Here is a 26,223-nt window from a genome sequence, read left to right on the forward strand (position 1 = left end):
CCTGAAGGCTCCAAAGGGCTAAAACTGGCCCTACGAGCATCCTGGAAGTGATTTCCAGTTTGCTTGTAATGTCGTTATTTGCATTCCGGAGCCTTCAGGGAAGCCTCCTGAGGGCTCCTGAATGATCCGGAGGGCTAAAACCAGCCCTACAAGCAAACCGGAAGTTTGTTCCCAAACTTCCGGTTTCCCCGTAGGGCCAGTTTTTTGTGCTCTGGAGGGCCAACGCTGTTTTGCTCTCCCCAGGCTCCTATAAAGCCTCTGGAGCCTGGGAAGGGCAAAAAAAAGCACGCCAAAAATGGGGAGGGGAGCGCTGGTCGTGTGCGCATGGGTGCTGTGGTCCTGTGCATAGCATTATTGGTGTAGCAAGCAAGCCAAAAAAGGTTCACCATCACTGGTGTACAGTGTCGGGGAATTCTATATCTGCTAAACACAATGCAGTCCTGACATCCTAGATTGCGAATTCATTCTGTTTGGCACTTCCTTGATGCATCTTGGGAGATGAACTAGCTTTATACCAATTACCAAAGCTTCTGGAGAGGGCAAAAAAAGTGTGCCAAAATCAGGGGAGGGGAGAGTGTTGGTTGCGCATACATACAGGCTGGGTCGCGCTCGCATAGCATTATGGGTGCGGCACACCCACATACAAGCCCCCTGCACTCCCCCCACTTTTGGCAAGCGAGCCAAAAAAGGTTCGCCATCACTGCCTATACCATACCATATAATAGCGTGGTGACCAAAACTGGACACAGTATTCTAGATGTGGTCTTACTAAGGCTTTATAAAGCAGCATTAATAGTCAGGTGATCTTGATTCCATCCCTCTTTTAATGCAACCTAAAATTGCAACTGATTCTTTTCTATTGGATGGGAAGTGAAAGAAATCCATGGAATCTATTATCTTAAACGTATCTCACATTGAGTAACATAAGTACAGTATAGCCAGGATCCAACAGAGGAGAAAGCTGTACAAAGTATTTCAGCGTACTTTTTAAGCATAGAGAGAGGAGGAATGCTTTGTTTCACTTTAATTTTCTGTTAGCCATAACTGGTCACTAGATGGAGCACAAAGTCTATTGCAGCGTAGCTTAGATTAGAAGAACCAAGATTTCTATGAAGAACATCTGGTGCAGGAGAGGGGGGCATTTCTCCTACACTTCTTAGAACTCTGTACAGTTCACAGTGTGTGGTTAATCAGAATGCATTCTTATTCAATTTATTATCCACTCAGAGACAAAATTACTTTTGTTTTCAATTCTAAAACACTGTTTATCAACATTCTATTTTAAAATTTTAGGACAGAGATGGACAAAATTTCTCTACTGCATCCCCCCCCCCCCTTGCTATGAACAAATGTGAGGGGCCTGTTGCATATGAATGGGGCCTTGATGCAGAAGTAGGGAGCGACAGGATAAAAGGCATATATGCTTGCCTGAAGTCCAGTACTGAACACGTGATTAGGGAAGAACAAAAAAATAATGTGCAGATCTGATGATTCTTTTTGGCCTTGGCTTTACAGTATTCCTAAAATTTCCTTTTCTAAAGTGGATGCTGATATAATAGATGCAATAAGTGTGTCAAGTTACCTTTAGCATGTCTTTATTTTTCTCTATTTTTCACAGTTGATATCAATGAATCAGTTATGCATCCTAAGTCCTTTGGGGCTTTGTATTTTTATCTTATTTAAACCGGGTTCAATAGCTCACAGACAACCAGTGCAGCATTGTTAGCATCAGTACCACATGATGCCCCTTACTGGGCCCAACTTAAAGCAATTAGATGGGTATATTCTGTAGACTGGTAAAAGAAAGTCCACACAGAACTCATTTCAGGAAAATAATCAAGTGTGGATGCTCCAATCCAGATGGGGCTCTCAAGTAGAATCCAGGTGTGGGCTCACCTTGTCATTGAAGCTACCTATGATTCCAGGAACAGTTTTGAGTTAAGTAGTATCCCTAAGCTTTACCCTTATTGCTTTGGAGGAATGGCTTGCTTTGGAGGAAATGATAGCTATGTTATAGTGTTATAATGGACTGTTAAGGTGGATACCCACTCTGTAAGAGATATAATATATATATATAATAATATAATATATTATTACATTATCTCAGTGTAATGACAAATAGCTGTCATCATCATCGTTGTGACTTGTACTACAAAGCTATTACTTTTATTGTACAGTGATACCTGGGTACTCATCGTTAATTGGCTCTGGGAGGTGTGATGAGTACCAAACCTACGAGTACCAAACAGTTTTTTCCCTTAAGGAATAATGTAGTGAGTCACAAGGTAGCTTACACCAACAAGTAGCTTGTGTATTGAGTACCAAACAAATAATGAGTACTGGGATAAAAGTTTCCTGTCAAAATGTGTTGAGTACCAATTCGATGAACTTCAAAGCAGTTGAGTATCAAAACACCACTGCATTTCATTTGTATTACTGGTAAGGTAGCAGAGATGGGGAGTTAGGTAGCAATGAAAATGCTGCTTTAGAACCCAGGGGACAGTGAGTTCTAGTCCCACTTTAGGCATGAAAGCTGGCTGGGTGACTTTGGGCCAGTCAGTCTCTCTCAACTCCACCCACCTCGCAGGATTTTTGTGGAATATTAAGACAGGAGTATTGGGTACATTTCCCCTCTTGAGTTATATGTTTAAAAAAAAGCAGGATAAATATCTAAAAAAAGTATTATTGAAATAAATAAAATACATACAATGAAACCTATCATAGCTCCTCCAATTGATTGACCTTCACCTAACCACCATTGCTTTCAGAAACTGTCAAGAACCTTCCCAATCTCTCCCCATCCAGATGGAATAGAGATATGGAACTTTGTGTCACAAATTCACAAAAGACAGCAACTTCATAAAGGGGGAATCTCCATTCATGAACTCTATCCCTTGATTGGATGCTTGAGTTTGAGGTAACTGGTAGGAATTAAGTTCTGGTTCTTAACACAATCAATGTGACAATGATCTTCGCCTTGGTTTTTAAGTGGTATATTTATTTTAATAATGTCTGCCTGTACTGTCTTTATTTTAAATCTGTGAACACTTGGATGGATTACCAATGTGTGCTGAATTGTACAATGGATAAAATTGGTTTTCCCAACATCATCTGGCACTCTGTATTACAGTTCATTATCAAAATTCAGCCATATGAAATTTGATATAATTTAAATTTTAGCTCATATTCCCCATCCAAATATATCGTGTGGAAATGCTATACAAATTTAAATTAGATAAAACCTGCCATTTCTACTATTTCTTACCTGACCAAACATTATTGCATGGATGAGCACACAAAGTATCTGAACACGAAAAGCACACATTATGTCTCTCTGCCTCAACCACGCAGGGTGAACTATATAAAAAAACTAAACAAGAAAAAGTCCACATATACTGTATGAGCACTAAAAGCCACTAGATGGCAGCAAACACTAAGACACAAATAAACTGCTATCTTTGGTATTAAGTCATTTTTATTAGCTTTAATATTTTGATATTTCTGAAATTAGTGCAACAGTACATTACTGCCCCCTTTTAATAATACAGGATGAAGACATTGTTAGTTATTTCTCTGAGATCAAGTACCTATGACTGAATTTTAGATAATTTGAAAAGCTACCAATGGCAACAAAGACTGGAGTCTAAAACATCCGAAGAACAACTGCAGGAGCTGGTTATGCCACTAGGCGCTGCCACAAAGAAGAGAGTGGATCAACCTATTCTGCCAAAACACTTGAGGACAGGATAAGAAGCAATGGGTGGAAACTAATCAAGGAGAGAAGCAACCTAGAACTAAAGAGAAATTTCCTGATACTTAAAACAATTAATCAGTGCAGCAATTTCCCTCCAGAGGTTGTGGGCTTCCAACATAGGAGGTTTTAAAGAAGAGATTGGACAACAATTTGATTGCAATGGTATAGGGTTTCCTGCTTGAGCAGGGAGTGGGACTAGAAGACCTCCAAGGTCCCTTCTATCCCTGTTATTCTGTAATTGTGGTTCTTGAAAATATATGAGTTCTCCAATCCCATAATAAAGATGCTGCAGCAAATGCCTGTTTGAAATAACAGTGGTGACTTCCTGTAGTTGCACTTTTAATACGATCTTTTTATTTGTAAAATAATATTTTAAATGCTTTCCAGAGTTTTTTCACTTTGCAAACTGCTGACTACACATCTGGGCCACCCAATTAATGCTATAGGTAGGATGACTACTGCGGGATTAGGATAGTTGTGCTCCATTAGGCCATCCTATCGGCTTTGGATTCTCTTTGTGAGGCCCAGGCCTACAGAGATCTGAAGAACCACAAAAAGATACCACCTTACTATTTTCTTACCCCAAAGGAGATGATGATGATGATGATAGTGGTGGAAGAGACCTGTTTTCCCACCTTGGGCGCTGCTCTCTGAGAAAAATAACCTGATGTAGTTTTCAGGAAGCATCCTAGAAGTCAATGTAGCTTTCTGCCCATGATTCTTTCTTATATTGGCCAACTGTCTCTTCCAAGCTTTTCCACAGAAGTCATAGGATATACCAACAGACACTGGTCCTATTCATTCATTCTCCACCTGTGTATCGGATCCAATAACACAATACATTTTAGAGTGTTACTGCTCTTTTGCACTACAAGCAGGAGTTGCTGAGGTCATCACCAAGATGTCCTATGAGAACAATCAGTATTCTCCATCCTAAGCACTAAGCTGTCAGTGTAGATGCTATGATGAGGTGCTAGGTGAATAGCAATTCTTCTTTTGCAAATGAAGTACACTTGGCCGACCTTTGGAAGTTGGTTTGGGCTACAAACCAGCCAACCACATGGATGGAAACAGAATTGACTTTCAACTCCAGGATGACAGTTGTTGACTTAAGCCTCGCTGCTTTTAAACCCTCAAACTCACTAGGAAGACTGAGGGAGAATGGAAAATTATATACACTGATTTCCACACTTGTCTAAGAAATAGTTTTTATTTTAATGATGTGAAAATACATTTAATGTATTTAATATTCATTCGTTCATATATTTAATATTAAATGTAATTCTCACATTTAATAATGTGAAAATTTTGATCTGAAAGGATGAAGTACTGAATAGCAATAGCACTTAGAGTTATATACCACTTCATAGTATTTTACAGCCCTCTCTAAGCAGTTTACAGAATCAGCATATTGCCCCCAAAAATCTGGGTCCATATTTTACAGACCTCAGAATGATGGAAGGCTGAGTCAACCTTGAGCCAGTGAGAATCGAACTGCTGGCAGTCAGCAGAATTTGCCTGCAATGCTGCATTCTAACCACTGCACCATCACATAGCATGTATGAGAGCATGCAGAAGTTTTGTTGTTGCTGCTGCTGGAGACAGTGGTGCACAAATGAACCTAAGTGTCTTGTTTACACATCATATGATTTCAGGTTCAGAGGCAATTGCTCTTGATGTAGCATTGATTTGCCCAGGATCCTTGAAACTGACCCTGTTCAGATTAGGGCTGCCGTTAATCTCTAGCAGATAGGAAAAGGTTGTCTCTTTGCTACTAACTGGCAGTCATCCAAACATTTGCAGTCCAAATGTGGTAGCCAAAGCCTTTCTTATTAGGTTGGAAATCACTTTGCTGTTGCTGCTAAACTGAATTATCCACATATACATTATAAGAATGTTTCTAATTTAGTATCACCACCGGATGGATTTGAAACTGGCTGACCAACCGCCCTCAACTTGCAGTCCTCAATGGAACTGCATCTACATGGAGGGAAGTATGCAGTGGGGTACCCCAAGGCTCTGTTTTAGTTCAAGTACTCTTCAACATCTTCATCAATGATTTGGACGAGGGGATAGATGGGGAACTCATCAAATTTGCAGATGACACCAAGCTCGCAGGACTAGCCAAAACCCCAGAAAATTGGCTTAAGATACGGAAGGATCTTGACAGACTTGAACGCTGGGCACTATCTAACAAAATGAAATTCAATGGTGAAAAAAATAAGGTTCCATATTTAGGCAAGAAAATCAAAATGCACAGAGTATATGTGGTATCTTCCTCAATAGTAGTAACTGTGAGAGGGATCTTGGAGTCCTAGTGGACAACCATTTAAATATGAGCCAGCAGTGTGCTGCCAAAAAAGCCAACACAGTGCTAGGCTGCATAAACAGAGGGATAGAATCAAGATCACGTGAAGTGTTAATACCACTTTATAATGCCTTGGTAAGGCCACACTTGGAATACTGCATCCAGTTTTGGTCGCCACAATGTAGAAAAGATGTGGAGACTCTAGAAAGAGTGCAGAGAAGAGCAACAAAGATGATTAGAGGACTGGAGACTAAAGCATATGAAGAACAGTTGCAGGAACTGGGTATGTCTAGTTTAAGAGAAAGAAGAACCAGGTGAGACATGATAGCAGTGTTCCAATATCTCTGGGCTTGCCACAAAGAAGAGGGAGTCAAATTATTCTCCAAGGCACCTGAGGGTAGAACAAGAAGCAATGGGTGGAAACTAATCAAGGAAAGAAGCAACTTAGAACTGAGGAGAAATTTCTTGACAGAACAATTAATCAGTGGAACAGCTTGCCTCCAGAAGTTGTGAATGCCCCAACACTTTTTAAGAAGAGCTTGGATAACCATTTGTCTGAAATGGTGTAGGGTTTTCTGTTTAAGCAGGGGGTTGGACTAGATGACCTCCAAGGTCCCTGTCAACTCTGTTATTCTATTCTATTCTATTAGTGATCAGCTTGCACTCAAAGAGCATATAAGAGCATATGATTTTCTCCCTCAGTCCATAACTTCCTCTTTTTCAAATAATTTTATTGAGTTTTCATAAGAATAATAAAATACAAAATAACACAAAGTGGGAAAAATTGGGAAGGATGAAAAGGGAAGAAATTTAAAAAGGGACAAAAGAAAGTACAAATATACTGTATGAACAGAATCCAATAGATACAAATATACAATATAGCAACCTCTTACTCTAAATTTTAATAACCATAACTTTCTCTTTGGAGATAGGATGGTTGTTTTAATATTACTCTGCTTCCTTTATTGATTTGTTTATTTATTTTTAAAGCTTTCACATCTTTCCTGTTTCCCAGATAGTGCTTTTCAGAGAGAGATAAAAACAACTAAACCAAACAGCCTTATTTTTTTAAAAAAAACAACTTTGGCTCTTGGCTATTCATAAAGCAAACTGAATCCTCACATAAATAAACCACAAGAGCAAGGATAGATATGAAAATTAAATAAACCCTCATTATACCATGAATTATATTTTAAAAGTAAAGACCTTATTAGTTATTAAAAATAATTTCATTAACAAATTCCTAAAGACAGAAAAATGTAGGCACCCGATGAATCTCTACAATAAGGTGTTTTGTTGGCCACGATAAGACATCAAAATGTCTATTCCCTGAAAGGGCTTCATATTCAAAGGAACCCTAATATTATTCACGCAAATAATAAGGGTCAAGAGAAAGAATAATCTCAAGTGCCCCCAGTATTTGGTAGGGAAAACAAATACTGATAATACATTAACAATTTCCAACTTTTCATGACTACAGCAGCAGAATTCGTTCTACAGAGTAGAAAGACAGAACTCTCAAAGTTACTTTTTACTTTGAGTCTTCACACCTTGGCCAGAGGTGTTACTACTGGTTCGCCGTGCACATGTTTACTTCCTGGGCGCACAAACCCCTTCTGCACATGCACCCGGCCTTCCGTGCATGTGCTTTGCTCGCGCGCATGCCTTCCACGCTTGCCCCTGGCCTCAAAAATGTGCCTAACTAGGACAGCATAGAGCTGGGGCAGGTCGGCCCACCCGCGATTTCTGCTACCGGTTTGGGTGAACTGGTCTGAACCAGTTGAATACCACCGCTGACCTTGGCCCTACTTCTCGGAATGGTGGAATGATAGTTCTCACCACTACTTCCCTCCTCCATGGAATGTCCTCCACCCTGTGTTAGCATAATAAATACTAGAAAAAGATGAAAAAATGAGAAAAAAAGAAAAAAAAGATGGCAACAAACACTACAGGGCCATCTCCTTGTACAGAGCACTGAGATATGTGATTTGAGGGATCAGTGCTTCCTCCCTAAGTGGTAAACCAATCTCTCAGGTTATGGATAAAAAGAGAACTTTATGAGAAAAAAATATATGAAAAACTGTATTCAAACCTTTTAGCTTGAATATTAAAATGCAGACAATCTGTGTTGAAAAAGATAAACTAGAATAGTTCCAGGATGTGGATCTAGCAGATGCAAATGAATAGGGAAGATCTATCTATCTATCTATCTATCTATCTATCTATCTATCTATCTATCTATCTATCTATCTATCATCTGTATCTCTATCTCTATATCTATCTATCTATCTATCATCTATCTATCTATCTATCATCTATCTATCTATCTATCTATCTATCTATCTATCTATCTATCTATCTATCTATCTATCTATCTAAAATATATTCAGGCAGGCAGGCTTTTACTGGCTCTATAAAATGATGATGCCCCAATTATTAATATAGGTTACCAAAGGGCTGGGGGACGACGACATTAAAGACAAATGATTGCAGTCCAGATGAAAGGAGCTGACATTAAACACCCTTTCCCAACTCATGCCAGAGACAAACAGCTACTTTTCAGCACACAGACAAATCAAATCAAAGGACTGTAACGTAGTTCTAAGTTAAAAGTAGTCCCTATCCCTATAGAAGAAAATAACCATTCTGAAAACAGATGCTACCTCTGTTGGAAGGGTTAGCTGGAAATTCCTTCTTATAAATCCCATTAGAAGGGGCTGGAAGAGAATAATTTCTCCCCTTCCCCAGCACTCCCTTGTTTCTCTCCATCCCACTCCCCTCAAAGATCTCCCTGAAGTCTCCCAAAACATCCAAGGGAGGATGGATATGACTCTGTATGTGACAAAAGCTATGTCATCCCTGTATCCATGATGGTTGAAATACAGTCACTGTCATTTACAGTGCTTGGCTGTGAAGTCAGACTTGAAGAATGCCTTTTACAACAAAGAAACTCAAAATTAGAAGTGGCTACCTTTTTTTTTTCTTTTTTGCCTAATGATAGGGCTAAACTTGAGGGGTGGGGGAAGCTTTGTCACTATGGGAGAAAAAGCCATCCTTAAATGAGTCAACTCTAAATTCCTTTTCAAGTGCAACTCTGTGGTAGTCCAGTTTTATCATGAGAATTCATAGCTGGTGAACCAACAAAAGCTATCTAAAGTGCTCCTCACAACCAATACCTCTTGCACCTCTAACAAAGTTCTTGGGCCAAGAAGCCTCCCAAATGATGAAGCAGATATTTCAGAAGGTGTGCAATCCCACCCGAGGTGGATTGTACATTTCATCTTCCATCTGGCATTTTGGCAATCAAAGAAGTTCAAGTACTTGTACTGTCTCCCTTAGAACAGAAGTAGGGAACAATGGCCTTTTTATAAATTGTGGACTTCAACGCCCAGAATTCCTGAACCAGGAAGAGCATGGCTGTCTTAGGAATTCTGGGAATCGAAGCCCACAAGCCATAAAAAGGCCATTATTCCTCACCCCTGCCCTAGGCTAGAAGCAAAAGAAAGAATATTACTGATATACTAAGGACACCACCCCAAATCCCTGGATGATCTCCTAACAATACAAAGGAAGAGAAACAACTAACTGAAACATGGAAATCTAAGAAACCGGGATAACATTTGGAAAATTACTGTGGTTAATTTCCAGTTTATGTTGTCCCCACTACAATCAATCTCCATATCCAGATCAGAGCAAGCACAGGGATCATTCAGTACAATTGGCAAAAACTATCCCTCGGTGTTCATTTATCAACTGTCAGCAGACATCAAAAACAGCTGACCAGCAAAACAGGACAAAGGCAGGCAAAAACATGAGCAACAGGCAAGAGATAAAGGGAGAGAGGAGTTAATATCAACAACCCAGATTATCTATCTATCTCTGTCACAGAACTTTTCCAAATGGCTGGAAATAATACAGAGCAATCAGCATGGGGAGTCCCAAATTGAGGGGCCTTTATTTATTCTAGGTTTACCGTATATACTCGAGTATAGGCCGACCCGAATATAAGCCGAGGCACCTAATTTTACCACAAAAACCTGGAAAAGTTATTGACTCGAGTATAAGCCTAGGATGGGAAATGCAGCAGCTACCAGTAAATTTCAAAAATAAAAATAGATACCAATAATGTTTTTGAATATTTATTTCCTCCCCTGGAGTGGGGAGGAATTGGGGATTTCATAGTATCCTTCCCCTGGAGTGGGGAGGAATTGGGGATTTTGCAGTATCCTACCCCTGGAGGGGGGGGGGAAATGTGGATTTCAGAGTATCCTACCCCTGGAGTGGGGAGGATTTGGGGGATTTCATAGTATCCTTCCCCTGGAGTGGGGAGGGAATGTGGATTTCATAGTATCCTACCCCTGGAGTGGGGAGGATTTGGGGGATTTCATAGTATCCTTCCCCTGGAGTGGGGAGGGAATGTAGATTTCATAGTATCCTTCCCCTGGAGTGGGGAGGGAATGTAGATTTCATAGTATCCTTCCCCTGGAGTGGGGAGGATTTGGGGATTTCATAGTATCCTACCCCTGTAGTGGGGAGGGAATGTGGATTTCATAGTATCCTACCCCTGGAGTGGGGAGGATTTGGGGGATTTCATAGTATCCTACCCCTGTAGTGGGGAGGGAATGTGGATTTCATAGTATCCTACCCCTGGAGTGGGGAGGATTTGGGGGATTTCATAGTATCCTTCCCCTGGAGTGGGGAGGGAATGTGGATTTCATAGTATCCTACCCCTGGAGTGGGGAGGATTTGGGGGATTTCATAGTATCCTTCCCCTGGAGTGGGGGGGGAATGTAGATTTCATAGTATCCTTCCCCTGGAGTGGGGAGGATTTGGGGATTTCATAGTATCCTACCCCTGTAGTGGGGAGGAATTGGGGATTTTGCAGTATCCTACCCCTGGAGTGGGGAGATTTGGGGATTTCATAGTATCCTTCCCCTGGCAGGCTAGGAAATGGAATGAACGAGGGGGCAGGCAGGGGAGGGAAACGGAACGAATAAGTGGCCAGGCAGGCTAGCAAATGGAATGAGCGAGGGGGCAGGCAGGGGAGGGAAACGGAACGAATAAGTGGCCAGGCAGGCTAGCAAATGGAATGAACGAGGGGGCAGGCAGGGGAGGGAAACGAAACGAATAAGTGGCCAGGCAGGCTAGCAAATGGAATGAACGAGGGGGCAGGCAGGGGAGGGAAACGGAACGAATAAGTGGCCAGGCAGGCTAGCAAATGGAATGAACGAGGGGGCAGGCAGGGGAGGGAAACGAAACGAATAAGTGGCCAGGCAGGCTAGCAAATGGAATGAACGAGGGGGCAGGCAGGGGAGGGAAACGAAACGAATAAGTGGCCAGGCAGGCTAGCAAATGGAATGAACGAGGGGGCAGGCAGGGGAGGGAAACGAAACGAATAAGTGGCCAGGCAGGCTAGCAAATGGAATGACCGAGGGGGCAGGCAGGGGAGGGAAACGAAACGAATAAGTGGCCAGGCAGGCTAGCAAATGGAATGAACGAGGGGGCAGGCAGGGGAGGGAAACGGAACGAATAAGTGGCCAGGCAGGCTAGCAAATGGAATGAACGAGGGGGCAGGCAGGGGAGGGAAACGAAACGAATAAGTGGCCAGGCAGGCTAGGAAATGTAATGAACGAGGACAGGCAGGGGAGGGAAACGGAATGAATGAGTGGCCAGGCAGGCTAGGAAATGGAATGAATGAGCGGGCGGGCGGGCGGGCGGGCGGGCAGGCGAGGAAACAGTCCAGCGGATGGAGCAGAAGTAGCCCCGGGGCTCCGCTACCGCTCCCCGCATTTTTCTGGACGGGGTCTCGCAGGAAGGAATCCCCTCCTCCTCCAACAGGCAACAGCACTGCCGGATCCAGTTGTAGACTCGAGTATAAGCCGAGCCGGCTTTTTTCAGCCCAAAAAGTGGGCTGAAAAACTCGGCTTATACTCGAGTATATACGGTAACTCTTTTATGAACATAACAGCAATATAATAGAGATGGAAAGCATGATATCAGGTCTGGTCTCTATTCTACATTATGAAAGAAACATTTGGTGGTGAGGCATAATGTATCCCACAGTTGGTTGGAGAAGAAGACAAAGATCTCTAGTCCTACCTCCCTCCACCCTCTCAGTCTCTGGCCAATTAGTCTACTGCTTGGAGCTCTGATCTTGCTAAATGGATGACTCTGAATTGTGGTGCTAGTGTAAATGACTGCGTATATCATGGACAGCCAGAACAACCAACAGAGAGATGCCGAATCATGCAAAACCAGAAGTATCATTAGAAGCCAAAATCACAACACTACGTCTGATTTACTTCAGCCATGTCATGTGTGCAAATTCATTGGAGAAGACAATGATGAAGGAATGGTTAGTGGATCAAGAAGAAGGGATAAGGGGAAAAAAACTTGCTGGTTTGATACCATCAAAGCTGATATAAAGATGAACATCCAACAAATGAAAGAAGCTGTGCTTGGCAGGATAGCATGGAGAACGCTCGTCTATAAAGTTCCCAAGAGTCAGACATAACTGAATGGTTCAACAAACTAACTCTGATCTATGAACCATGGTTGTTCAGGTACTCATTGATCCTTGGGTTCCAACCACCTGTTTGCCCCATCCATTTCTTTTCCTCTCATTACAAAATAAGTCTGAAGGGAAATTAGGATGTGGTAAAGAAAAAAGCCAATCTCAAGCATAAACTGTACTCTCAGTAGTTCTTTGGGGTCTCACAAAAAGCTACAACTGCATCCTTAGGAAGTAACAATGGGAGGAGGGACATTGCCTAGGGATGGAAAAACCCCAACCTTCTGGCATGATAAATACAAATGCAATTTTGAGAGCATATTATTGGCATTCTAATAAATTGACTGTTGAAATAGGTGTGGCCAGTAACAAATACAGATTTCCCAGAAGGTAGATTGGTGAGAATTTTCCCACCATGTGATAAACAGGACATTGTTTATCACATTGGCCTTATGATAGATAACATCCTGGAATAATACAAGAAGTGGTGGGAGAATTCTCACCAGTCTGACTTTTAGGAAATCTGTATTTGTTACCGGCCACACCTACTTCAACAGTCAATCTATTAGTGTGGCAATAACACACTCTCAACATTGCATTAGAGGTGGTATTCAGTAGGTTCTGACCTGTTCTGGAGAATCGGTAGCAGAAATTTTGAGTAGCTCAGAGAACCGGTAAATACCACCTCTGGCTGGCCCCGCCCACATCTTTCTCTGCCTCCCGAGTCCCAGCTGATTGGGAGAGAATGGGGATTTTGCAGTAACTTTCTCCTGGAGTGGGGTGGGAATGGAGATTTTACAGTATCCTTTCCCCTGCCACGCCCACCAAGCCACGCCCACATAACCAGTAGTAAAATATATTTGAATCCCACCACTGCATTGCATGTAGTTATCATGCCAGAAGGTTGGGGTATACAAATAAAATGTTCTACTCCAGGTCCTATTCTCTGAAATACAAAGCAGATTAAACCATTTATTTTTAAGGATTAAAGCAGACTAACTAAAGTTTATATCTATCAGAATGAAGAAGAATCTGTTCATTTATTGTATTAGGAAAAGGTAAGGGTTCCTAAAGATAATCCTAGAATAATCTTGAGACCAAATGAGACTTCCTTTCTCCTACAGCAAGATCTTAAGAAACCTAGAAACTACGAAAACTTAATCCCAGTTAACCTATACTAGCTACATACAACAGAATGTATTGTTTGCCAGAGTCTTTAGTATTCTTCAGCCAGACTTCAAATATGTCATATACTATCTATTTCCATTTACTATCCTAATGAAACCCAAATGATACACATTCATAATGGTTGTTGGGTTTTTTTAATGGGGGGGGGATTGGAAAATCAATATTACCAATTAATCTGGATTGCTTGGCAGTGAGGTTTGGAAGAAGTTAGGACACATGCCATTTCTTAAAAGTTCAGCAGATGCTAATGTAATACTAATAAGACTTAGCTTTTTGTGACTTAATTATTCAAAGTAATATGTTGCCAGTGTCTGCACTCAAGAGGGGAATAGATTAATCCCAAATATTTACTGCCAAGTTTGCATCTCTCATATGTAGTGGTCCGTATCGGGATTCAGGATACAGCATTTATTTTTGCAAAAATGCTTATTCTAATTTGGGGTAGATCTGAAAGATAAATGGCTCAGTCCTGGAGTTTGTAATTCAATTTTTTTTTCTTAGAAAGTAACTGTAGACACACAGATACTTAAAATAACACTCTGTGTGTGTGTGTGCCTTATGTTTAATGATCCAAATTTACAAAGACAATTTTACCTACTATTTGGGACAATCAATTATTTCCTGTTTGACAGTTATTATTTCTCATTTCTTAATATCTTCATTTTTTTGTACTATTATATGGAGTTGCTCCTAAAGAAGGCCTCAGAATCGGTACTGTGGTGATGGTGATAGGAGAGAAGTGGAGAAACCAAGGTAGACAAATAAACAACAACAAAAGCAAGCAAAATACATGCTGCCACAAGCACAGGTAGTCCTTGACTTATGACCCTAAATGAGTCTGGAATTACAGTTGCAAACTGTGTCAATTGTTAAGTAGGTTGTCATGTGGCTGACCCAATTTTACTCATTTTTTGTGGCAATTGTTAAGCCAATGCAGTAGTTGTTAAGCAAACGTATTGTCCACAATGGACGTTTCCCCCCCCCCCCAGTAGCGAGTCGAAAACTAGCTGCTAACAAGAAATAATTACTTTATGTTCAAAGAGCAAAATTAAAATTGCATGTGCTGCATTTGTGACATATGCAAAACCTACCCTGTTTGACAAACCCATAGAGAAAAATAAACATATTATTACTATTATATATATTATTATATATACTTCTGCAACAGGGGTCAATGCCTGGAATGCACTATCTGACTCTGTGATTTCTTCCCCAAACCCCCAAAACTTTAACCTTAGACTGTCTACTGTCGACCTCACCCCATTCCTTTTTAAAAAAAAGATTTTTATTAACAAACATGTAAAATACACATACACAAAATTTAGACGTATACCACAATTATACAATACAATACAAACAGGAACTTCCTGTTCTTTATAATAGCAATTATCAATCAATACCACTCATATTATTTCCCCTTCTATTGTATTTCATTTGGATTTCACCATTCTTAACCCTCTTATTTTACTCATAACTATTATTTTTTGAGTTTTGTTATATTCCTTCATTGATTTTTGTTTCTTTCCTCCATCCACCTATACCATTTATCCCATATCTGGTAGAATTCTGATTCTTCTTTTCCCTGGATTTCTTTAGTTAGTTTGTCCATTTCGGCACAGTCCATAACCTTTTTTATTATTTCATCTTTGCTTGGAATTAATTTGTTTTTCCATTTCTGGGCAAAGGCAATCCTTGCCGCCGTAATTATATGTAGTATTAAATATTGGATTTCTCTTTTGTATTTTGCAGACATTATTTCTAATAAAAAAACTTCAGGTTTCCATTCTATTTTAACCCCTGTTATTGCCTCCAGCCAATTTTTGATCCTTTTCCAAAAATTTTTAGCCTCCTCACAGGTCCACCATAAATGGTAATATGTTCCGTGTATTGATTCGCATTTTCAACATTTTGGATCTCACCCCATTCCTAAGAAGTCTCACACCAACGTACCTACCATCCTGTCCTAATGTTTCTTTTTATTCATATCCATTTCATGTATCCAAAATCATGTTTATACATATATATGTTGTCTAATGTATGCTTGATGAAATAAATACATAAGTAAATAATAAATGAAATAAATATTATTGAATGAGTAAAATATAATTTTTAAAAAGTCTATGGCTCAATGGTAGTGCTTTTGCTTTACAAAGATCTCAGATTAACATCTTGAACCCCCCCCCCCCCCCCAGATAATGCTTGAAATGGCTTCTTTGATAAATTCTGGGAACTGAATGCCAATCAGGAAAGGAAAAATATGCTGGTGTTCCAAGAACCAGACTAAGAAACAAAATATTTTATTTCTGTATTTTAATGGAACAACTCTCTAATCCAGATGTAAGCAAAACTGAGAATTTTTCTGTCTTACATTTGCTAGAAAAACTGATCACTGGTAAGAAGTGTTCCTAGTCCAACAACAGCTGGAATGTAATTAGTTACTTACGCCTTCTCTTGCAAATGGATCTGCTTGCTTGCTTGTTTGCTATCACTAATTTCTCCCTGGCTGCCATCTTAAAGAACCCTTAATACTATTATGTATTTCCAAAGGCACATCTCCACCCAAAAAGCACATCTTATCAGGAGTTAAGGCCTGCCTTGCAAGCAAAATCTCCTTGTTAAGCCGGGGAACCTAATGATATCTGCTGGATTTCTCATTGAATAAGATGCAAAATACCATTGCTGAACAGTGGTGATTTTTTTAAAAAAAAATCCCAGATATATATAATTTATGGGACTGCCAGGACAGACTTTTCCACGACAGTAGCAGAAACAATATATTCAATGCACAGAAAAATATGTTTTCATTTTGTGTCTTGGGTGCAATACAATGTTAAAATTTATTGTATGTTAATGTGCTACATAAAAATGAGGTATTTTAAACTTTCACTTACTGAATCAAAATCAAACTAAGATCTTTAAGGAGTCAAAAAAGAACAGCAATAAAGGAGGAGGAAATTTGGTAGTTCAATCTGAAAGTAATAAGATGTTACTTTAGAAAAATGTTTTTCAAGCTTGGTGACCTTAAGAAATACGGACTTCAAATTCCAGAATTCCTTAGCCAGCATGCTTGGAGTTCCCTAGTCCACACATTTTAAAATTGCCAAGGTTGAGAAGCTAGTCTTCCAACTGAAACTTAGTTGCAGAAGAACTGTTAATGTATGACGAATATAGAAGAAAACAACAACCCCCAAATCCCATTTTTATAGCCATGGCTTTGTGTTATGTTTTTCTATATAATTGTTAATTTGGACGAGACGGGTAAATTTCACACCTTTGTTTTAAGCTAAATCTCAATTAAGAGACAATTCAACTTTTAACTCAGTTCAGACATATACCGCTGTATGCTCTTGCATGTATCCAAGCATTACCATAGGTTCAATATATCCCTCCCCCCTGAGTTTTCTGATTTTTTATACGTAGACAAGCTTTGTGGAAGACTTCTAAATATATTTGCTTTTTAGGATTGCATATGTAAAGAGCATGCAAACCACAATGCTTGTCCCAAATCAGATCTTCCCATTAATCTGAATGGGGTGAATATTGGAATATGGATTTGGATGAACTCAATTGCAAATACCCAATATTTTGGAGCCAAAAGATAGATAGATAGATAGATAGATAGATAGATAGATAGATAGATAGATAGATAGATAGATAGATAGATAGATAGATAGATAGATAGATAGATACTTTATTTGTATGCCGCCCTTTTCCCTGGAGCTGGAAGGCCACCACCTTCTCAACAACCTTCCCCACAAAGGGGAAGTTGGAGAGTGGACGATAGTTGTTTAGAACGGCTGGATCCAAAGATGGTTTCTTCAGGAGGGGTTTCACCACCGCCGCCTTTAAAGCGGGGGGAAAGACCCCCTCCCATAAGGAGGCGGCAACAACCGCCTGGATCCAGCCCCGTGTCACCTCCCTGCTGTTAATAACCAGCCAGGAGGGGCACGGGTCCAGCACGCATGTGGAGGTACCTACAGCTCTCATGGCCTTGTCCACGTCCTCAGGGGTAACAGCCTGAAAATCAACCCAGCGATGACCTAACAGATTATCCCTTAGTGCCTCGGCTGGTTCTGCAGAATTGGAGTCCAGGTCCGCCCGAAACCGAGCAACTTTATCCGCGAGGAATTGGACGTAATCCTCAGCCCTGCCCTGCAAAGGATCACCCGTATCCCTCCTATTTAGGAGGGAACGGGTTATCCTGAACAGGGCGGCTGGGCGCGACTCAGCGGAAGCAATCAGAGAGGCAATGTGAGTTCTTTTTGACGTCCTGATTGCCCGGATATACTCTCTAGGCGTCTAGAGCACCAAAGGAGAATATGCCATTTTGAGAGCATGTTCTGGGCACTTGTAGAATGGCTACGCATAGAAGGCCTGGTTGAGTGAGGCCTTCCCAAAGTAGCAGTCACAAAGAACCTGAACAGTGACAAAATATAATCAACTATGAGGAAAAATGGTAAGATTTAGCCTCCAGGATGATTGTGGTCACTCCCATCTTACAGAATTGTTTTGTTCTGGACAAGTAGAGACATTTACAAAATGTTGGTCTGAAACCAATCACCCTTTTTTATTTTCTAAGAATATCTATGGGTGTGCGCACACAGACTCCAAGCATGTTTTCAGAAAATCCTACACCACCTGCAATAGAGGAATGGCTAATAAAGATGACTGGCAACGATGCCTAAGTCCTGAGAGAAAAATCACGGTAAGCAATTCATAGACTCATCTTCATTGAAAGCTCTTTCTGGACTTTTTGCAGGACATGGAGAAAATTCAGATTTTGACATATGGATTTGATATTTGTTAAAATTTAAAAAGATAAAATGGACATTATACTACAGTTTTAAACTAAGAGTTGAATGTAAGTGTTCCCTATATCCTTGGAAGAAATCATTCTTTCTGTGTTTCCCCCACCACCTCTTTCTTTTTCTTTACACGTTTATGCACTATCTCTATTCTCTCTTTACTTTGTATCTTATTTCTTCGTTGTTAGCTCATGTTATTTTTTATGTGTAAAATTAATCAAATTATTAGATGGCAAAAAAGAAATGAAGAGATTACATTCCTACTCAGTTTTGTGGCAATCCAGCATTTTTTAAACTATGAAATAAAAATGCCTTTAACCAATAAATAAAGCACAGTGCCCTGGAAATCAAGCAGAGAAACTCATAGCTGTAGATGCATCCTATGTTATTGGTCCCAAGTTAGTATCAAATGTGGATGTTGTTCCTTATTTTCCTTCAGTGGGATCCATGAACAACATTAATGTATAGCTGTCTGTTCAGAGGTAAGACCCACTAACCTCAATAAGATTTGTAACCAGATGATCAAACACAGGCTTATAATATTTTATTTATTTTCTGTTGCTCAGCCCTGCATTTCAATCTAGCCTGCCTAAGGATTTATGTGATCCAGGGCAAGTAATATTAATAGTTGGAACCCTGAGAAGATAGTCATCTGCAATTTGTGACAGAATAACAGGAGGGAGATCAAGGGTTTGCATAAAAGCTCATATCTCTAATGTATTACAGATTTTTGTATTTAACAGAGGTGCACGTTTTGGAATATTACTTCACATTTCACTCACACAAGAGGAAAGAGAGATGACCTGTGTAATCAATAAACTTTTTGACATCAAAGAAAATTAAGAAAAGTGTATTAGCTGACTTTTAAGATTAATATACAGAAGATATAACTTCTGTTTATTAAAAGCTAGTACAAATATGAAGGTACTAGATCAAACAGAAATGATGAATAGAATGGGTGTCAAGATTGAGAGAAGGGTAAGATATTTGGGTGTTAATTTGACAAATATGAATGATATGAATTGCATGTTGTTTCAAAAAAAAGTTTGTTAAGATATGGAATGAAGTTAAAAAAGGCTGAATTTGAAACAGAACTAGGTACAAATGATGAACATATTATTTATAAAATGCATAAAATGTTTATTAAAATGTGACACAGAAGAAGTGAAAGAATATTTAATAAAATGAGCTAAAATGTGGGTTATAATATATAAAAGAAACAATGGGAGAATATGTGCCACATTATGTTTACAACCTTAAACAGAACTTTTATAAATGTAAGTTTCACTGGTGTATTTGTTCCTGGAAAAATTGTCTAAAATATATAAAGGCACTTCGAATATGAGTTGGAAATATGACTGAGGGGCCTTTTTATTATGCTTGGTGGACATGTAAAAAATGGATTCAAATACACATTAATTCAGATTTTAAAGATTAATATACAATTCAACCCAGAGATGTTTCTTTTGGGACTGATTGACAAAAAGTTGGGAACCAACCATGGAACTTTGTTTTTATATGCAATAACAGCATTGAGACTTTTATATACACAATGGTGAAAGGGTTGACATGACCCACAATGGAAGAAGGGATGGTGAAGACAATGAAAGTTGTGGAGATGATAACATTGACAATGAAAAGGTGAAATTATTTGTAATGCTGACTGGAAACTCTTTTTGCATGAAAATGAAACACATGACATGTATTTGATGACATATGGGTGATAATTAAAAAAATAGTAGATAATAGAGAAAATGAATATTATTTCCCAGAGTAAGAGCTCAATTTAAATTTATACCTATAAATGTATAGCTATACCTAGAAGTAAAAGAAAATCGGAAGTCATTTCTTTATATTTCCTTTCCCTTTCTTTCTGAACTATTTGCTTTCTCTTTCTTTTCTTTTTCCTTTTCAATCTTAATTATTGGTTTCTTTTAGTTTTTAATCTTTCTAGTTTTAAAAAAATCTAATAAAGTTATCACAAAGACAAGAAAATGAAGGGAGAAAAAACAGCTGTTATAGTACCTTCATAGGTGCAAGCTGGATGGGTGTAATGCATGAAGGATCCACCATAGGCTTTGGCCTATTTGCTGTGTCTGCCAGCAAACTATGCCATTGTTGAGGTAGTCCGGTGAATTTTTGTTCTCTGTGATCAAATCCAGTGTGTACCCTGTGTTCAAAATTGGAAGGGCCAGAAATTTCAATCTTTTTCTTTTTCTTTCCAAACATGATGGAAAAACCTGAAAAAAAAGATAAAATGTGTTAAGATATACATTACTAAGAAAACATGGCGTATATGTTGATGACTGGATTGCAAAGATGAAAAGAAATGGGCAAAAAGCTGGCAATATATAAACAATACAAATTCATTTTACTGCATCTCTCTCTCTCTTTCCTTGCTTTTGCCTATTTTCCACCCTCTTTTTTGCCAGTTTACATATTTTCCCTCAAGTTGAAATAAGTGATACGTATACTTGCTGTAATCTAGAATGGACTGGGAGTATACTAGGTGCCAACTAAACTGGAAATTGTCCACAGTAACAGACAGGCTATAGGCCCAAGAAAGCTTACTCTGAGCAGCCCAAAGCAACTCAACCACTCAACATACCAATTTATTTTCAGGCACTAGATGAAAACATTCAGATGAACCAGCACTCAGAGCCCAACATCACAGATACTCATCAGGACCTAAAATATCCTAATCAAAGAGCATTTTTTTCGTGCTTTAAAACTTAGCAAATAGCAATGAAACTGGGTCTAGAAAATCTCATACTTGAAGAAGGGTGACAACAGCCCCTAGAGATGAAAATGGAGGCACCGTCCAGAAGAAACCCAAATCACAAAAACTGAAAAAGGATATATTATTTATGTCTGAAATAATTCTAAGAGCGAATACAACCTATTGAAAATTGATTCAAAACTGTTTTTAGCTAAGCTAAAACTCTGGAATCAGCAATAATACTTTAATGTTCAGAAAAAAATTGTAAGCTCAAAATTATTAGGGAACAAAAATGCAATAGAATAGGTGCAGAGTATATCTCTATATCCAGAAGACACTAAAACAAAATAGTGTAAAACTTTCTCATGATTTCATCAGGAAACTGTTAAGTATTAATATAAATACTTATATAAATGTCAAATAAAAATATATAAAAATAATAATATATTTTTCTCATTCTATTCAAAGTCCATGATGAATTTTCCCTTAAGAATATAATTGCTAGACAGGAGGTATATCAATATGATTGAGCAATGGAACTGTAGGGAATTCTCTAAACCAGGGGTCCCCAACCACAGCCTGGTTCACAACCAGGCTGTAGGCCAGCACGATTGACTCGCACTAGTGGTGGGCCAGAGTGCACCCAGTCGAGATGCATGTGCGCCAGCCTGCTGGTCATGCAGCCCGGTTCCCCTCTCCCCCGCCCCAGCTGGCCCACCAAGCTGCAAAGGTTGGAGACCACTGGTCTAAACCAATGAAGGAAAGAAAAAAAGAACTGATCAATTAAAGGGTGGGAGTTTATTACATCTGTGTATCACATAGGGCAGGGGTGTCAAATCAAACATCGATTTCATCAGAGTTGTGCTTGACCTCAGGGAGGATGGGGGGACTTGGCTGGGGGATGTGGCCAGCTCGACATCACTCGTCTCGGGGGAGCCAGTGGTTGCCCGGGCATGGCTGGGGGTGAATCCATTGTCTCCAGCAGAGGAAGGTAAGACCAGGGAGAGCGCCAAACCCTTGTCCTCTAGAGGAGCCTTGCTGTCTCCTGGTGGCCAAGGGCTAAGGCAGGACTTCCTTCCTTCCCTCCCCCCCTCCTCCTTCATTGTTCTTTCTTCTTCCTTCCTCTCTTTCCTTCTTTTTCCTTCCTTGGTCTCTTCCCATCTTTTTCTTTGTCTTTCCCTTTCTCCTTTCCTGTCCCTTCTTGGATGCTCAAATGCAAAAGGGGAAACATTTCTCCTTTCATTTTGTTTTGCTTTTAAGTTTGTTTTGCTAGCGCACGGCCCTCCCAAGCTCCATTTTCGCTGGCAGAGGCACTGTGGGCCGGTCCCTTGCCATTTCCACTGCTGCCTTGTGGGCCAGAACTAAACACCCTGAAGGCTGGATGCTGCCCACAGGCCTTGCGTTTGACACCCTTAACATAGGGCAATGAAAGAAATATCTTTTATTCTGGTGGCAAAGTTGCACGGCTTTCACACAAACAAATTTTCTGGATGCTCTTTTCTTCTGAAAAATAAAAAAAGAGATGCATAAAGAGTAGAACAGCACTAATGCTATCTTCACAGCATTTTGTTTGCTGGTTGGCATTAAATTTTAATAGAATGGAAACTCATGCACTCCAGAAGATATGGGTCTCAATTTATGCTATGAAGCCTTTTCATGCAGATTTCTATTATTTGCTTGAATTATTTTTAGTATATAGATGGAACTGTTACTTTTTGTTGGTTCTCATAATGGTGATGGTGATGATGTAGCCCTCATTTACCTTGTCCTTTGCAAACTGTAAATATTTTGCTTCTGTTAGAATTGCATATATAATTCTTTATGCTTAAATTTTGGGGCAGGAAACCTGTTATTTCCAAATGTTGCTGAAAACAAGGACAATAATAATTTCTTAAATGCAGTTCCCAGATTCCATCATCAATGCCCATTTTAGAAGGAGTTGCCAGAAATTCTACTTGGAGAGCTACAAGTTCCCTGCTTGTGGCCAAAACAGAACCTACAATTTTTATAAAGAAATCTATGCCGATGGAGTTGGCGACTTTAGAAGAAAACTGCCAGTCTTTTGGACATCCACCCTGCCCTTATTTCCCACAAATCTGTTAAGTTAATATCTGCAATCACTTTGGTGGAGTATGCAAATGATTTCCTAAAAAAGAAATTGTACGTTAAAAGTTCCACTGTGGATACACAAAATCACTGGGACGCTAATCAAATCAAAGGGACACTCCAAGTGAAGTCCGGAGAATGAGAAAGGGGATCATTTTTCCCCTCATCAACTTTATCAGATCATGAAAACTATCATTTTCTGGAAAACACTTACTCTGCATGTAGCATGTCTTCCAAGATTAAAGGAATTAGGTCTTCCACCCCTCTGTGGGAGTAGACACCAATCTGAACAGCAGCTGAAATTAGTTCCATGCAGTCGTTCTGGTCCAGAGTAACACAGGAAAACCTCTTTCACAAAACCATTCATCCAGATTTTGAGAGAAAAAGCTATGGTGGATAGCAGGGGTGAAAAGCTACCGGTTTGGACCAGTTTGCCCGAACCGGTAGTAAAAATCTACCTGTTCACCCGAACTGGCGAGAAAAAAAAAGCTGCTGGTTCAGGTGAACCAGTTTTTCTGATGATCAGTTGTGATGACCGATTTATATTAGCTGGAAAGCAGGATTTCCTGCAGATTCCCTCCCCTGCTGTTCGCTTACTTTTGTAGGCGTGCTCTGCGCATGCAGCGGGTCCAGAAACAGAGGTGGTGCGTGCGAGCAAAGCGCTCGTTCACGCTCACACTGCTACTGAACCAGTAGCAAAGGTAAGTGGATTTCACCCTGGTGGCAGGATATTGGTGTCCTTCAGTTCAAAGTTACAGAACAGCAGTGACTTGAAAAGGTGCTTCCAGACTGACCTGTGAGACAATCCATCATGGCTCTTATTTTCTTGGTGAGGGGAAAAAAAAAAACCTCTTGAGAGGCCACTTACTATATTTCTTGGTTGGGCAGTGGGCAATTGCTCCTCAAAAAATCAGTCTGTAATCCTCAAGGAGGATGTGAATTGCTAAAATCTTTAGCTTAAAATTGTGTTTATTTTGGCCTTCTGAAGCTTTTGCCCTTTTTGTTCTTTAAAAAGGGATTCGCTAGCAATAAGTGGGTCTTCTCAGAGACTCCAAGGCCAATTTCTGTGTTTTTGAGGCCCTGAGCAACAGGAAAAATAATCCCTAATATAACAAAATGAAGTTCACGCTCACAAACACACAAAAACAGAAGGGAGGGAGAGAAAGAGTTTCATATCTTGTGTATGATATAAACATAATGTATATTTCATGAACTTTATCTACAGGAGGAAAAATCAATAAAATTGACCAACTGGAAATATTCATAGAATTATTTATTTAACATGTTCTATGTATTCTTTTCATAATCATGGGCCCTTGCTGAACAAGACCATTGATCTAACAATATTATTTCTAACAGAGGCCAAACATTTCTGTAAAAATGTCAGAAGGGATTTATTGCATTTTCAATGGATTGTTCAGGTTTGACTTTTGAGCAAGGATTATAGAAAAAGAAACAAACACTACACACTTGGATGGAGCTAATGATGCTCCAGGAGAGATGGGCTTATTTTCAGACCCTTTTAAAACTTAACTCAAATTCAAAATATTAAAACCAATTCAGATTCCAGACAGAAACTCAAGGGAGACGTGCACTACCCTACATAATTCCAAATATTGGTGGTTTCAATTGAAGCTATAAGTTCCTGCCTATTAACTTAAAAAAAAACTTTTTGAGTAAAGACACTTCTTTGCAGATTGAGGACTTAATGGTTCTTGCCTATCAATTAGCTGACCTTGATCAAAACAAGTCTCTTTGTTCCATAAAGAACATTCATTCCTGATAACATTCTAAAAGCAAGAAAATGTGAAGAATATCTGAATTCTATTTTCAAAAGTTTAGCACAATCAGAAAAAAAGGTATGCCATATCAATATTTCTTGATGCGCCAAATATGACCAAGTATATATATTTAATAGTATTTTAGAAAGCAAATAATGTAACCCTTGGATGATGTCAGCAGCAATGAGATTTGGGGGTTGAACTGGTTCCCCCCCCCCTATAATTTCCCAATCCTTTTCTATGACAGTGGTGACATCTTCATAAAGGTAAAAAAATAAAGGTTCCCCTCGCACATATGTGCTAGCCGTTCCCAACTCTAAGGGGCAGTGCTCATCTCCATTTCAAAGCCGAAGAGCCAGCGCTGTCCGAAGACGTCTCCGTGGTCATGGGGCTGGCATGGCTAAACGCCAAAGGTGCACGGAACACTGTTACCTTCCCACCAAAGGTGGTTCCTATTTTTCTACTTGCCTTTTTATATGCTTTTGGACAGCTAGGTTGGCAGAAGCTGGGACAAGTAACTGGAGCTCACTCTGTTATGTGGCGCTAGGGATTCGAACCGCTGAACTGCCAACCTTTTTGATTGACAAGCTCAGTGTCTTAGCCACTGAGCCACCATGACCCTTGACTTCTTCATATCATTCCTCTTTTTGGGGGGAGGGGGTAGAAGCAAGCACTATACCAAAAAATGTTTCTGCTAAAAGACAGTGGTACTGATGGAAATAGTGAGCAGTTTCCATCACTAAAATGGTATAGTTACACCAGCAGTTTTAGACAAATAAAGAAAGACTGGCTCTATCTAAACCAGAGGTGTCAAACTTGATTTCATTGAGGGCCACATCAGGGTTATGTTTGACCTCGGAAAGCCAGGGTGGGCATGGCCAGGGTGGGCATAACCAGCTCGATGTCACTCATGTTGGGGGCACCTGTAGTGGCCAGAGTGTTCTGCCAGCGAAAACAGGCTCCTGAGCTCTGTTTTTGGTTGCGATGGCTTCCTGCAACCCTTTGCCAGCAAAAACAGAGCTCGGGAGGGCTGCATGTGGCCCTCCCAAGC

The 26,223-nt window shown here is 39.9% G+C and overlaps 1 protein-coding gene across 1 annotated transcript in view; it reads right to left on the minus strand.

Annotated features, from left to right (window-relative positions):
* PAK5 (p21 (RAC1) activated kinase 5) overlaps positions 1–26,223 on the minus strand; it is a 75,597-nt gene that overhangs the window by 47,170 nt on the left and 2,204 nt on the right. The window contains exon 2 of the mRNA XM_032213998.1: positions 20,592–20,806. Coding sequence (XP_032069889.1) covers positions 20,592–20,795 — 204 coding nt within the window. The 5' untranslated portion in view covers positions 20,796–20,806. The remainder of the gene's footprint in view (positions 1–20,591; positions 20,807–26,223) is intronic.

The sequence above is a fragment of the Thamnophis elegans genome, chromosome 3, assembly GCF_009769535.1.
Source record: "Thamnophis elegans isolate rThaEle1 chromosome 3, rThaEle1.pri, whole genome shotgun sequence".
Lineage (NCBI taxonomy): Eukaryota > Metazoa > Chordata > Lepidosauria > Squamata > Colubridae > Thamnophis > Thamnophis elegans.